The 16361-nt window shown below is 42.0% G+C and overlaps 1 protein-coding gene across 4 annotated transcripts in view; it reads right to left on the reverse strand.

Moving 5' to 3' along the window:
• Window positions 1-1696: 1696 nt before the first annotated feature.
• Window positions 1697-16361, reverse strand: part of FAM107B (family with sequence similarity 107 member B) — a 227979-nt gene continuing 213314 nt past the window's right edge. For all 4 annotated transcript variants that reach the window (XM_044226484.1, XM_044226487.1, XM_044226486.1 and 1 more), the window contains 3 exons: window positions 13655-13838; window positions 5456-5606; window positions 1697-4471 (listed from right to left, as the gene is read on the reverse strand). In XM_044226484.1, the coding sequence (XP_044082419.1) occupies window positions 4355-4471; window positions 5456-5606; window positions 13655-13838 (452 nt within the window). In that variant the 3' untranslated portion in view covers window positions 1697-4354. The remainder of the gene's footprint in view (window positions 4472-5455; window positions 5607-13654; window positions 13839-16361) is intronic.

Here is a 16361-nt window from a genome sequence, read left to right on the forward strand (position 1 = left end):
TCCCAGCTCCATGGGGAGTCTGCTTCGCTCTCTGACCTTCTCCTCGCTCATTCTCTCTCTCACTGTCTCTCTCTCTCAAATAAATAAAATAAAATCTTTAAAAAAAAAAAAGAAAGGTACAAAATAGGCATACTAAATCTGCAGTTCAAGAGATTTGAGGTAATTTAGTTTAAATTCACAGTCAGTGCTTAAAATGTCCAAAAAAACCCTGTTTGCTTCTTTCCTTCCTTGATAATTCAGCCACAAAGCCTATAGGCAGGGCCGGAGTGGGGACAGGGCTGAGTGAAGGCAGGAGATAGATTAGGTATGGGGTGGGGTGGGGTGTGTGAAAATGAGTAAGTACATGGAGGAGGCGTTCACTGCTAGAGGAAGAAGTTACACATACGGAAAGAGGAAAGCTAGAAGGTAGTACTAGGTTAGATTTGAGAGTATTAATATAAACTCATGATTTTCAATAACTAGAAACATAAAAATAAATATCAGTGCAGATGTGTAACTATATATTCACACTGACACACACAAATAGATTCCCCAACCTCAAGGGGCCTGGGAACAACAACACCCAAGCAGCAATCAGCACACCCTCAATAAATAACCAAGTGTCCTTTGTACTGGACTCTGGTTGGCAATTACCATCTTGCAGGATATCTAGAAACAAGTGGAAAGATGTTGAAAACATCCCTAGTTGATAGTCAGACTGCATCTTCTTAAGAGGAAACAAAAAGGAAGAAATTGTAATTGTGAGGCTACCTCATAAAGATTTTATTTACCCTAGGATCTTAGAAAGAAAACACTCCATTTCTCATTCTACTAGTAAATGTAAGCCTGCCAGTTTTATTCTAATACTTTTTGGCTGCCCTTGGCATTTCAAACGTTATCAAACACTTTAACTGCCCTTTTTTCAAATCTATAACTCTTACTCTAAGAAACAAGCTAGCATAGAGTGGCTCTAGGAAACGGAGTAACAGCCTCAGAACTGCCCCTCTGGGAAACTGCCTGCTTGCATTCCAAGAATGAAGCTATGGCACAAACCACTTTGGAGCCCATCTACTGCACTGGTCTTTAGAGCTCACAGTATACCCTTAGAGGTTGGACAGCTACACTGCTCTGAGCAGATCTGATTTTCAAAATAGAGTCCAAAGACACTAGCAGTTAGGTCATCAAGGTGAGTAATGATTGGGGGCTGGAAAATAAAGGCACAAAGAGGCCAGAATCTCCCAACTATTTTAACTAATAGTACAAAGTCATCAAGTGTAGTGTTTCTCAAAGTAACTTTTTGAGGATAATGTAAATTTAGCTGAAAAAGAATAATTTCATGGTCACATGTCAGCTATGTCATATGTATGAGCTCACAGCATTAAGAAATAGCCCTTACCAACATATACCTCCACAGTCCCACCAAGCCACCTAAAATTCAGAATACTTTGATCCGAAGGGCTGACCGCAGCTACTAACATATGTTTTATACAAAAAGTAGCATGATCCCTTAGCGTGAATTTGTTTGACACAGTGAACTGTCAGCCTGACTGACAAAAGGCTCCAGAGGACATAAGTGATTTGGGGCAGGAGGGAGAGCACTCTCAAGAGGACAGTCACCAAAGAGAGACCTAAAACCCCCTTCTACCCCTTGAGCTGAACGCGGCACCCCCACCCTCAGTGGCAGACATCCATCTCCAACAGAAGAGACAAACACAGCTTCATGGTCCAAGCATGTGGTGATTTTTATTAAGAATAACTTTGGTTCTAAGAATTCCACCCTCAATTCTGTAATACTTTCCATTAAAAACAATTGTACAAGAGCAAATACAAAAAATATTAAATTATGAAAACAAATCCATTAAGGCTCCCTTTATATATATTATATACACTCAAACAAGTCAAGATTTTTCAGAGTAGAAGAATAAAGTCAACTGTTTGTTGTAGCTTAGAAAGCAACACTACTTTACTACCAGGAGACTAGAAAACACTGAACTAGTTTAAGAAAACCATAGAGTGGAAAAATGGAGCCATTTTGGTCAAAAAGTGGCTCAAAGCACAAAACTGCGTGTATGTTCATGAGTCCTAGGAATTTGGACTGTCCAGTATGAATGCGTGGAGGAGAGATGGGCGCGCTCTGAAACTCAGGCTTGTGAGCCTCGCTGATCGGACAACTTCAGAGAGCTTCTCACCTGTACATCCCACCGTTTGGTCATAAGACATCACTTCACACTATTTACAAGTCTTTTGGCCAGACTTTGTACTACTCACCACACGTCACTGTGCAGACTGGTGAGCGAGACTGGGAGGGTCATGTTTTTGCAATTCTTCTTCCCAGTGAGGAATGAATTCTGGGTAAGTTCTAGGAAGAGAATCGGTCCTGCTAACGGGGCCTCTCAGGGCCCTTGAGAATTTTATCAAGTGGCAGAACTGCTTCAAGGGCACAGGACTTAAGATCCAACATCCAGTTAGGTGCAAAGCTATGAGCCAGTCCTGAATCTTCATTTTGCAAATCTCATCATCAGCCCAAATACACAAAGAAAGCACTCCAATCAACGTGTGATCAGAAAGGTACTTTGAAGATGATCATTTAGCATACTTTCTTCTCTCAAAGCTTAGAGGGATGGGAAAAAAACAGTTACTACTCCATCCTCCGAAAGCAAACTATTAGAGAGCAACATTTTATCTTAAGCATCTCACGTTTTTCATTAATACTTGCTGACAAGAAATCACCCACTTCAGGTGTAACCGACATGTCCTCTGACTAGCAGTATATTGTCATCGTGGTTACCTTTATCTTGTTCACAAGAGGGTTGAATATGAACCTGTCAGCTATGAAAACTAAAGCATTCCCACAGAAAGCTAATTTCTACTATGCTTATTAGGATTAAAAGCTTGGGATCCAGTTTTAAAAGAAGTTTAAGATGACTCTTCACTATAGAAATGATTGGCTGGATCATCTCGATGGATGTTACTGAATCCATATAAATTCCTCCAGATCACCCCAAGTAGAATATACCCCTGCCCATACCAGAAGTAATAAAATGCATTTTGCGTCAGGATTTTGCTGCTCGCCTGGGACTTCACTTGGAGTAGCAACCTGGCTAGCATGCGGAAGCTGGGCAGCCTCTCCCCTTACCTCAGTGCTTCCTGAGAGGCAGGACAGTAGTAATCACCGCCAACAGGGCAGTGGAACAATCTTTCTTCACAAGAAAAAAAAAAAAAAAAGGCAAAGCAATATGTGATCTTTAATCTGAAGTTTTCAAAACTTGGATTTAATGATACTCAAAATGTACAAATGCTACCAACCTTCCACCTAGGCCTCCTGGAGACCAACCTACATTTGTTTCACACTAAAATACCCAAAGAACTCCTCCTCGCCCAGCTTCCCGTGGGAGCGCCCCTCACACTGCTCTCAAAGATTTGTACCCTCTACTTTTGACACTGAAGTTGGGCAATATGGACCAGTTTTTCTTCTCCAACGAACTGGGAGACTGTTTCATATACAAGGACTAGCTCAGCAAGAAATTCAAAAGTGAAACAAAACAAAACAAAAAAAAATTCTAACAGTATCAAAGCAATAGGTGGATTTATATGACGTTCCTTCTCCAAACTGGAATGTCATCATGGAACATTCTAGTATCAGAGAATGCAAAGGAATTAAAATAAGATCAAGATGAACATTTATGTGTTTTTCTGTATCTTTTATATGTATTTGTTTCCATATTTTTATGTTTTTTTTCCATATTTTTAACCTTCTCACCCTATTTCTGAATCTGAATGTCAACGAGGGTAAAAGCTGTGCTCAATATTAACACTCTCGGGTCTCAATATAACACAGGTCCAAGTGTAACGAGATGGGACAGCTCTGGAGTCTCAAAAGGGACTTTAGACATGTTGGGTGTAATAGGTCAAATACCGTCCTATCTGATCTAAATTATCTAACAGAAAACTAAAGGAAAAAACAAAACACATTTTCTTTAGGTTTTAGAAGAAAAAAGGCTCTATGCCCCCATTAAACTTGGATTAGAAGGAAAAACCAAGTAGTGCAACTTTCTAGAATTTATTCCAGTGTCCTCTTTCTTTTTTGCTGTTGTGGGGTTTTTGTTTTTGTTTAAGTCTTTGAACACAGGTTCACTTATCCCAACTTAAGTGCTGGTCAACATCCTTCGTTTGGCGAATAGGAATCGCAACGGTCACAGATCATTTATCCACCCAGATTGTAGGAAAACCAAAACCAAATCCTTCTTAAAATAACAGTTCTCTGCTGGCTGGGCTTCTTGCCAGGGGCTTCGGCCCTGAGTAAGTGTTGAGGAGGCGCGTGCTCACAGCTTCCCCGCGTGATGGCCCAGGCGCGCGCCGTCTCCGTCGCTGGGGCCTACGACTCCTGCACTTGGGCCACTTCTTGGCCTGTTCTCCTGAGATTGCCTTTAACCTTCACAAACTCTGGGGCATTTTCTTGTTCTTCTTGTAATTTCTGCTTCTCAAGTTCAAGCTAAATGAAATTCAGAAATAGGAAAATTATTTATATACTAAGAGCCTTTCCAAAACATTCTTTCACTTTCCAAAGTCCCTAACACCTTCTGTTTCCCAGTGGAAGACATTCTCTCCTGGTCTCCATCTTACGTGGATATACGCTCATCTGCACACGGGCCCTGGGCTCATCCTGTGTGGAGCAGCAACCCACTGGTTGGTACCACCAGCAATACCAGAGACGACGAGAACCCGAAATCAAAGCTAAGCAAACAAGCTCCTGAGACCAGGGCACAGTCGGCTCTGCGCACAGTTTCAGTGAAGTTGAATTTCACTCCATTGCTTGTGCTCCCGACACTCTGCTGTGAGTTCAGGGATATTCCCCAGTTTGGGCTTTGCCTCCTGAATCTCTTCTAAGTCCTCAGTAGAATCCTTGTCTTTACTTTGAAAGTATGTTAGCCCATTTGCTGACATTCTGTCTCATATTTTCCTTTTGTGCAATAAACATTTACATCTACTAGGTCTGGCAAATTCCGCTTGTTCCAACAGCCTTATTTCTCAGAACAGAAAAGATAACTTTGGAGGTGAGTCAAACAGAGAAAGACAAATACTGCATGATCTCTCTCATATGTGGAATCTAAAAAAAACCCAAAATTAAAAAAGCAGAGAGTAAAACGGTGGCTCCCCGGGGCGGGGAGGTGGGAGAGATACTGTTTAAGGGTATGTACTTGCAGCCAGTAGATGCGGAAGTCCTGGAGACCCAACACACAGAACAGTGATTACAGTCAACAAGACTACTATGGACATTCAACTTGCTGAGTAACTAGATCTTCACTGCTCCCAGCACCAGGAGAAATGCAGCTCTGTGATGTGACGGAAGTGCTAAACATACCCCCGTAAAAATGTACCAAGTCAACACGCTGTGTGTCTTAAAGTTACACAATACTAAATGTCAGAATTATCTCAATAAAGGAAAAAAACAACTTTTCAACCCCATCACTCTTACCTGCTCCAGCTTCTGTTGCCGTTTTAATAGCTCTATTTCCAAGTCAGATTTCTTCTTTTGTGCTTCTTCTTCTTTCTGCTTTATTACTTGATCTCGTTTTCTCTTTTCCATTACTTTCTGCAATTCTGGCTTGTTTTGAGGGGCAAGACCCCTGCAAAAAAAATAAATAAATAAGAACAAAATTAGAAAGTCTTTTTTTATAACATTTTTTAAAAAGATTTATTTATTTATTTGACAGAAATCACAAGGAGGCAGAGAGGCAGGCAGAGAGAGGGGAGGAAGCAGGCTCCCCACTGAGCAGAGAGCCCAATATGGGGCTCGATCCCAGGACCCTGGGATCATGACCCAAGCCGAAGGCAGAGGCTTTAACCCACTGAGCCACTCAGGTGCCCCAAGTCTTAATCTAAAAAAAAGAAAAGAGAAGAAAACAAAGTTTTAATCCAATGGACACATCCTTCATAAACAGAAATTTAGTTTAAGGTATCAGCCACAGAAAATGAGTCTACTGAATTAGCATTACTGTGATGCCTACTACCAGTTAGTCAACACTGGGGGTACCAGAAATTCATGAGCATGAAAGAAAGGGCAAGAACAACTTCCAAGAGTAAGCATAATCCACTCACTCAATAAAAATGTATTGAGCACCTACTGTGTGCCAGATACCAGCCTATGCAAAGGTTAGTGAGAATGGTTTGGGATGGGGAAGGCTGGAACGGCATGCTCATTCAGTGGGGATTATGATCACTCATGATGATGATGGAGATGGAGAAGATGGCAGAGATGGAGAGGCCAGAGATGGTGGAGATGGTGATGATGGAGATGCCCAGAATATGAAGTGCCTCCACATGAAGTTTTAGGGGAGACTTCCCAAGATGGAGCCCCCAATCCCATGTACTCAAGTAGCCAGAGACAGGCTAGCACAGAAATTTAAATAGCAAAATGGCCCTGGACTCCTCTTCCAAAATTCTCAGATTTGTCAGAGAGCTCTTGAATATATGCAGGTACATCTGAGATGTCGTCAGCTCCCAGGGGCGCACTGCCACGGGGATCTCTGCTCCCAAGACACCCAGTGCTCCTTGCAGTGGGACCACTTTGGATGTGTAGTTTACCACTGATCATGGACGGACATCAGGCTGCAGGGAAGGTCTACATTTCTGACAGAGAAATAAGGCTGCCATCTCTTCAGATGGGCAGAAACAAAACCAAAACTTAGACCATTCACTAGCAACCCTCCACCCAGAATCTCTGGGACAATTCAAGGGCATCTCCTTAGATGGAATGTCTATGTTTAACTGTTAGGCAGGACACTCCTTGTCTCTAGTTTTCTACCCCACTTCCTTAAGACTTCTCCATCCAGGCTTTCAAGGTGCTGGCTTCGCCAGCCTACCTTCTCCTATCTTTCCTTTCTCTGCAGCAAGTCTCCGCTAGCTCTAAGTCATCTCAACTTGATATTAACATTTACTAACAGCCTTTAAAATAAAAATGAAACCACAAAATAGGAAGAACACTGTCAGTTTCCGACAGCACAGGGCTTAAGTGACAGTGTGCGTAGTCACTCTCCTGCATACACGCACGTGCACACTTGACCCAACAGGGACTCAGGCTTTTCTGGGCAGCAAGAGGGGCCCTGATGAATCCACCGTACTGAGATGGGTCCAGGCACTCTCCCATGCACCTTCTGGTCCTGCTGATGGTGACTGCTAGTCTGTAAATCAGGAATGTCTACCTGAATGGTTGTTCTCTAAACTATGTCAATCAACCAATGTGTCTCAGCATCTAGGAGTCATCTGAGTAACCGTAAAATCCAACAATTTCCGAGGTGCATGCTCTCAGCAACACGCTCATCTCAGTGTTCTTTCAAGCTCACACTATCTTATCTGTGAATGAATTCTCAATTTCACACTTCATTTATCTAACTATAATTTTTAGAAATTTGGCATCTCTTCTATCTAAATCACCAGTTTTTCAGAGTTGTGGTTTACAGACTAAAGATCGGTATATTCCATCACTACAGATAAAGGATAGTCAAAATAACATACATGTCTCCACTTTCCCAATTTTCTACAAAAGCAGAACTTTTGATAAAAAAGGAGAAAAATACTAAAATTCATTCCAAAAAAGGAGGCAAAAGACATGTGTAACTTTTATAATTTATTTACAGTTTGCTTTGCAGTTACTAAGATCTTATGATGTCGACAGAAGTATGGACAGACGATTCTGGAAATTAAATATTACGTGCAATAAAAACTGCTTATGGTACTTTGCTCACAATAAATATAGGAAAATTTGTTTGTAAATAATCTGAGTGAAGACCTGCTTAGCTTCATGATTATTAAAATGCCTCAGTATGATACAACAGACAGAATTAAGGGATTTAAATTTGAGGATTAAGAATTTAGCTATCTGCATTCATTGAAATTTCAAACATTTTCCTTTCCCTTTATTTCACTGACAAAATTAACCTCAACGGTTATTAAATTCTCCCGGATTATGCAAAGGCTGCTGAACAAACTTTGATGTATGAACACTAAGCTGACGTTCTGTTGCAGCCTATGAATGGGTTTAAGTAATATTCAGTATTCATTTTCTAGTCAAAGATTTCACACAATGGTGGCAGTAAAATAAAATACTTAGTCACAGAAGGCTCAGGAAAATGGTGCTTATCTGATAAATGCTCTGCACTTACAGCAGTCAAAAAGTCATACAAATTTAGTTAATATTTTATCACAGCAGATCACTTCACTTTCTGTGCTGAATGGAAAAAGTCAAGCACTGCCCATATGATTCTGAGTGAAAAACTGGACCAGATTACAAAGACAGAAACAAGCCTCTCTAAATCTCCTAAAGACTACAGTGTCATTCTGTGCGTGGTTAATAGTTGATTTGCTTTAATTAATTGTGACATATAATTAACAAGTACTTGCAATTCCTTTATGACTGATAGGTACTCAAGTCCTGGTGGCTTTGAACTGCTCAACACCAATAGTTATTTCTGAGTCTGCTTCCTGTGGCTGTGATGTGACAGAAGGCCAAGACTATTTTTTAGAATATATGCCCTAGGGGCACCTGAGTGGTGCAGTAGGTCAAGCATCTGACTCTCAGTTTTGGCTCAGATTGTGATCTCAGGGTTGTGGGATCGAGTCCCATGTCAGGATCCCCACTCAGCATGGAGTCCATTTAAGTTTCTCTTTCCTTCTCCCTTGCCCCTCCCCCATCTCTAAAATAAGTTAATTTAAAAAAATTAATATGTGTTCTTTACAAAATAATGGGTTAGGTAACATACATATGTAAAATAAAAAGTAAAAGCACACCCAAACTCCTCCTGTTAAACAAATCTTGGGAGCACCACTTACCTTGTATTCTGTGTGGTCAGAATTGTACAAGGTAAAGACCCTGGCGCCACGATGCTTCCCATTCCCACACCCAGAGATAACTGAGAGTCTGGTCTGCGCTCTTCCATACTTTCTACAGCCTTGCAGATCACGTCCTCATTCTTCCCAACATCTGCCCAAGACCTCACAGTACAGAGGTCCCCAAATTTTCCCACTCCCCTGACAGACATTTAGGTTGTTTCCCATTGTTCCCTGTTAAAAACAGTGAGGCAATGAACTTCCGTATACATGTACACTTACACTCTTATGTAAATATTTCTGTTGGCCAGATTCACAGACATAGAACCACTGGCTAAGCTTCTACACATTTTATCTTTTGATGGGTATTGCCAAACTGCCCTCCAAAAAAGGCTGCAACAATTTATATTTCCACCATCAGTGATGAAATGTACAGACAACTTTTAAAGTTGTGTTCTATATTTCACATAAACCACTGAGTACATCCAGGGGCCGACTGGAATGGTCTACACTCACTCCACCTCTACCCCAGATGCATAAAGCCCCTAAAGGGGAAATTCCCTCCTCACCTGGAAGCATGTGGAGCCAGAGGCAAGGGCTGACTCAGACCCTAACAGATCAGCTCCCCTACGCACACAGCCAAACATCTCCTGGCCCAATTTTTTATTTAGGATGGAGGGGGAGGGTTGCTTTTGGATTTCAAGCCCTTCACCTTTAATCTTGGAATCCTCTGCTATGGCCTATCTTATCTACATTTTCGCCTTGAGCCATTTCTACCTGCAGGGATTCTAAATGCAAAGACTTCTAACTCAGTTTCCCGTGTTTTTTCCCCACCTGATACAGCAGCAAGTATCTACTTGAGGAACTCTATGTTTAGCAAAGCAGATAAGATGAAGATGGACTAAAAACACAGGGAAGTAGAAACCATTGACTGGAGGATACAAGCCAAAGAACCAATTTTAGGGATGTGTTTAAGTGACTGGGTCTTCTCCAGGTGTGGCCAAAAGTAGAGAAGACGAAATCCCTGTAAGTTATATAGGAATACCCCTATATTTTTAAGACTTCCTGAATGTTCATCTTGAAATAATGCCTCTTGAAATAATGTCACTGGGAACACCTACAGAACCGAAGAACCTGACCAAGGGTCCTCATAATCAGACCTAATGGCAGACTGCAACCAGCTCAAAATGTAAAGACTTTTAATCTAAAACTAACCAGTGACTCTGCTTTTATCTTATGATCTCTAAAATACCACAGGGAGGGAAAACTGAATGGGAAGAAATCAGAGAGGGAGACAAATCATGAGAGACTCTGGAGTCAGGAACCAAACTGAGGGTTACAGAAGGATGGGGCGGGGGGAGTAACGGGGTGGGGGCAGAGCACATGTGGTGATGAGCGCTGGGTGTTATAGGCAACTAACGAATCATTAAACACTACGTCAAAAACTAATGATGTATTATATGTTGGCTAATTGAACATAATTAAAAAAATAATAAAAATAAAATGTAACCTCAAAAGTTCTGTGAAACAACTGCTCTAGGACTTTGAGCCAAATTTGTGTCTGTGAAGAGCAAAGGTACAGGCTCCACAGGACACTCGCGTTGTGGACCTCACTGCTGCCTCCCTTGCTTTTCTCTGCTTTTTTTCTGACCAATATTATTACTCTACTTGACTTATCTGTATGAACTACCTTTAATTTTATGTTTATTCTCTGAGTTTTCTCTTATTTACCATGTCAAATAAGGGTGACCCCAAGATAACACACACTGGGTTACTGGAAAGATCACTGGATAAGATAAAACAGAGAAGGCCCTTTACAAATTGTAGAAAAGCAAGCAGACTTTTGTTACGATACAAACCAGTAATCAAGTACAATTATCCTTTAACCAAACATATTATCCATGTGAAACTTCCTGTCATTTGGCACAAAAATTTAGAAATAAAAACCCCACAGTCCCTAGCAAGTATATTTAATGGAAGACAAATAAAAGAAAAAAACTGTTGGAGAGGTTTCACTTCACAAACCAGGTGTATTTCTAACGACAGGACTGTACCAAATTAAGACCTTATCTTGAAAGACCCGAAAACGTAGGATGAGATATATTCATTTGATTTTTTGAAAACTTCCTTCTTCCTGCCTTTTCCTTCTTTTGCCCTTTAGGGAAAAAGAGGGAAAAGCAATGGGGATTTCCTGACAATGCTCCATGGAAAGTGGAACATGGGACTAATAAGCATTTATTATATACAGCAGTCATTTTAGTAGGTATTCATATATGTTATTATTTAAGTTTTAGAAGAAAGAGTAGTAGGGAATTTGGGTAAATTGGAAGGGGAGGTGAAGTAGTAGGGAATTTGGGTAAATTGGAAGGGGAGGTGAACCATGAGAGACTATGGACTTTGAAAAACAGTCTGAGGGGTTTGAAGTGGCGGGGGGGTGGGAGGTTGGGGTACCAGGTGGTGGGTATTATAGAGGGCACAGCTTGCATGGAGCACTGGGTGTGGTGAAAAAATAATGAATACTGTTTTTCTGAAAATAAATAAATTGGGGAAAAAAAAAGATAGATGAAATATATCTTTATCTTCCACTTTATAGATGAAGACACATATCTCAGGAAGGGGGAACTTGTTCCAGGTCAGAAAGATAGGTCAAGTTAAATGGCAAATGTCGATTTACATGATTTCCTCTAACCTCAAAGGACATCCTCTCTACACTATAATACTCAAGGGAACAGAGCACTCTCCAAAATACTTGAGCTGGGCTAACTAAGGATTCAACTGTGTAATAAATAAAGAAAAGAAATGATGGGCCAGAGAAAATCAGACAGAAGGGGGTCCATTTTCACAGAGAGTGCCTATTCTAGAAAATCTGGCAACAGATTTAATCATACAAACCTGTATGTTTTAGAGAGCTATAACCCGGGGTGCCAAATATATTTTTGTAGCCTGTAATTCAGAGAACAGTTGTTCTCCCAATTTTGGTTTTACCTTCGCTTCTATTCTGACTTGGAGCCTTTTCACAGATATAATAGGAAAACAAACAACAAAATCCAGTCTGAGCTAGAATGTCCTTCAGAGATGTCCCCTACTCCCATTTTACAGATAAGGGAACAGAGGTCCATGAATGAAAAGACAATCAGGAAACTAGTTAGTGGAGACTGCTACTCTTTTGGAGTGTATCAAACTTCTTCTTTTTCTTCTTCTTTTTCTTTTAAAGATCTTGTCTATTTGTCAGAGTGAGAGAGAATGAGCACACAAGCAGGGGGAGTGGCAGGCAGAGGGAGAAGCAGGCTCCCTGCTGAGGAAAGAGCCTGCTGTAGGACTCAATCCCAGGACCCTAGGATCACACCTGAGCCAAAGGCAGATACTTAACTGACTGAGCCACCCAGGCATCCCTATATCAAACTTTTGATCTTCCTACCAAAATGCAGGCATCATTTCCCAGCCAAGACTGCCTCCAAATTCTGTGGCCCTGTTTAGGAATGTACATGTTCCTGTTTTGCTTTGGTCACAATAATACCAAATCTATATATTTCTTTTATGTGACAAAGAGAGTTAGAAGCTAAGCATTTACCCCGAAGGGATCAAATTTGCATTCAATTTAAGCAGCATGAATCCCATGGTATACTAGTGCATGCTGGTAACAAAAAGGGAGGAAGGCACATTCCTAGCCTGGAGGAAGGGTGGAGTCACACTGAATTCCTCAACAGGAGTTATGAGTTCTGGCAGGGGTGCACTGGGGAAGAAGGGCTGCCTCCACATCACCTCTAAAATTAGGCCTTCCCTTGACAAACATGAACCTACTGTTTAACTTGGTCTACATACCCTTCAGTGTAATGAGGGCTAACAAGGTCTTGGTAAGGAGTTGGGTGATGACCAAACTGTGGTCCCACAATTCAGATCAACAGTTTCATTCTGTAGAACTGGGGATAGTTCTAAGGGAAGCTTACTAGGTCTTTAAATAATATAAATAACTTTGTGTCCTAATGACTCAAAGTAGCTTTGTATCCTCAGCTTTCCTGGTCATCTGGCCCTGCCCAAAATCACTTAAAAAGCAGACTACATCAACCCAACATCCAAAAATTTTTATGGTACATATGGAGCTAACAAATAGTTTACAAAGAAGATAAAAAGGTTGGGTGCCTGGGTGGCTTAGCCACTAAGCATCTGCCTTTGGCTTGGGTCATGATTCTAGAGTCCTGGGATTGAGCCCCGCATCAGGCTCCCTGCTCAGCAGGGAGCCTGTTTCTCCCTCTCCCACTCCTTCTGCTGTGTTTCTTCTCGTGCTGTGTCTCTGTCTCTCCCTGTCAAATAAATAAATCAAATCTTAAAAAAAAAAAAAGAAGATAAAAAAGATAAATGTTTTCTCCCCTCCGAAAAAATAATAAAAATGATCATAGTAATAATTTTAAATGTTACTTAAAAAAAAAAAGAGGGCTTTTGTTATTATTATTAAGTTGCAGTAGTGATAGAGACTTCTTCCTGCCACTCACAAATGCAGGCTGTATTTACCTTGGATTTCCACAATTCCCCAAACATAAGAGGAAAATTCAAATTTTTTATAAATTCAAGAAAGAATGTATTTCTTTTCAACTTAAGATACTCTCATTCATCCTTAATCGACGCCCTTCCAACCAAATTCCGTAATTCGTGTCCACGTGAGAAGGGGACAGGCTCTACTGCCCACGGCGTAAGAGCGGTAGTGGGCGCTGCGCCTGCGTGACCGGACTGCATGGAGGGATGCCTGGCTCATACCGGAAGGAATAAGGCAGCCTTAAATACCGTCAAGAAAAGAAAAAATCTCTTAAGTCAAAGTCCCCAAAGGAAAACTTTGCTCAAGAAACCACTGTACCTTTTTTGATTCATGAGAAGTTCTCTGTGAAGATCCTGATGGTTGCGGGACGTTTTGACAGGATTGACCAGTTTCTGAGGCCTAATTAGTTCAGGATTGTCATCTTCTATGTAGTCTGGCTCAGCCATGATGTTTCTTGGAATGAGATATGCGTCCTTAAATTCAGTATCCTCAGTTGGGCCGTCTGAAATGGAAAGGTGAGAACATCTATAGGCTTTTCTGTGGAGACGTCTCGCACAGTTAGGGCGCGCAACGACATGCAATCCTCCTGGGCCCACTTCACTACTTCACTGAAAAGCTTTGTGGGGAGAGTCCGAGAGAGAGAAGAATGGCCTTGTTGTTCTGGGCGGCCCATAACTAAAGCAAAGGGGTCCCATAACCGGACTCTGGTCACTACTCCTCACACCTTGAGCTTCAGGTCACACACGGTGCGGCCCACCAACATGTCTAAAGACCAACTTAAGCCCATTACAAGCATCTCAGGCACCAGACCGAGGTCCTTCACTGCTTCTTCCAGCTCCCTGCCCCCCACAAATGAATACGCACTGGCAGTGTGCGGCGCCCTGACCTCCCTCAGCATCGGGAGGCTTCTGGAGCACACAGCACTGTTCCTCACACAGCCTCTGGCTGGAGTCTCCCTCCCCTTACATGAGCACCCGGCTCACATCTCCCCAGCTCCCTCTCCAAACGTCCGCTCCTCAGAGAGGTCTGACCTCTCACCACCTTGCTTACACCTGCAATCCCACCCCCAGCCCTTCCCTGCTTTATCTTGACTGCTGATGTTGCTTATTTGCTACTGGCTCCGTAAAGCACATGCTCCTGAGGGCAAGACTTTCATCCTACCCTTCTCCAGCTGCCCTGGAACAATGTCAAGAAGGAAGGAAGTTCCAGCGAGGGAAGAAAGAGGGAGGAGGGTGGGGGGAATACCTTGTAACAAGAGCCTAACCGCGCAAGGATTTTAGCAGGGAGGACAGGCAGTCACTGGAGCACAGCAGGAGAAAACGATGCAGTGCCCGAGCAGAGTCCCATAGCCTTTCTGGGCCCAGACTCCAGATCAGTAAAGTGAAACAAACAGATGACAATCTCTATGGTCCCCTCCCCCATGTTCAATTCTAGCTGTTGATTATATAATTCAAGTGCAGGTGTCCTCCCCGCCAAAGATGCACCTGGACAGCAGCGCATCAACCCTGTAACTATCAAGGGGCAGTATGCAGCACAGTGGGCACATCGTGAATATATGTAATATTTAATCAGAAAGAAGAACACACTCAGTGAGGGCCAGAGCTGGGAGGAAGCAGGCAGACTAAGCATTGTGCTGGAAACGCCCGCAGCTCCATCTGGCTGGCACCCAACTGCTGTAGACCCCCTAGGCTCTTTTCTTGCAGATGACCTTCATCCTGTTCCCCTACCCCCAAAACCAATGTGACCAATATTTCAAGATAATTAACATGCCATTTTATGCTTCCCTATCCCTGTATGATGACTATATCCCAAAGCAAAATGAGATGCAGAGCCTGACTGTGGCAGAGTATCTGACACCGAGCTTTCCTCTCAAAGTCCAGAGAACACGCTTACTAATTCTCTGGCCAGTTTTATGTCCCTAAAAAGAACAGTGATCACAGAACAGGGCAAGGGAGGGAGGGAGACCCACGTGTGAGTGGGCTCACCCCCAGCACTGTCCACAAGGGCATCAAGATAATAATCACCACCGTGCCCTCCTAGCCCAGCAGTGGCGTACACGTATTCCTGACGCGAAACACATCCTAACACGGAGTAACCACAGCTTTCTGTCTATTCTCTCCAAGAGCTAGACCTACTACTTTACAGTTTCATATCCCCAAGTCCAGCAAAGTGACTGGCACATGGTAGAAGCTGAATAAATGTTGAACTCAATCAAATCTGGTCTAAACTGAAAATGTAGAGATGTCCTCCAGAAATAAGCTCAATGGAAGACAAGTTCCATCTTTATTTCTGCCCCTGACATCAACGCACTGAGCAAACATCTAAGTAAATGTGTGCATATTTACACATGGGGGCTGGACAGAGGGAGGAGAGAACACACAGTGTGTTTCCATTGACTCTGGGCATGGGGGTGCAGGGTGGACAGTGGAAAGAACAGAGATGTGTTTTCAACCAAAATTTTTAAAACAAACAAAAAATGGGTCCAGTGGCAGTCAGCTACAAGCAGGAGTTTTGCTTTCAAAGCTGTTAAAGATGTTTTCCTGAGCCATAAACGATCCCAAAACACTGGTGTACTCTTCTGTGTCCAACGGGAAATGACACTCGAAGTGGCAGTCAGCAACTATCCAGAGCCAGTACATGACTACATCTCATTCTAGCAACAACCTGATTGCAGAAGAACTAGGATTTTCACTTTGCAGATAATAAAATGGAGAAACAAACATTAAACAACTTCTCTGTTCTAATAATCACCAGTAAGGTAAACCTCAAACTAAAATGAATGTCCTGTTGTCTCAAAACCCATGTTCTGTCTACCAAATCTGTTATTTTTATAGCAAAGTCTTTCGAAGATTAATGTAAAAATAAAGACGTTAAAAACCCAAAGAATAAATAAATCAGCTAAAATAGAAAAACTATAGATGCATTCTTCCTCTATATATTTTAGGTTAAATGGCATAATTGAAGCTCAAAATTATAGAACTTTAAGACATGTATAACAAATGACACCAAATATTCCTTGAACACA

The sequence above is a fragment of the Neovison vison genome, chromosome 12 (genome assembly GCF_020171115.1).
Source record: "Neovison vison isolate M4711 chromosome 12, ASM_NN_V1, whole genome shotgun sequence".
Taxonomy (NCBI): Eukaryota; Metazoa; Chordata; class Mammalia; order Carnivora; family Mustelidae; genus Neogale; species Neogale vison.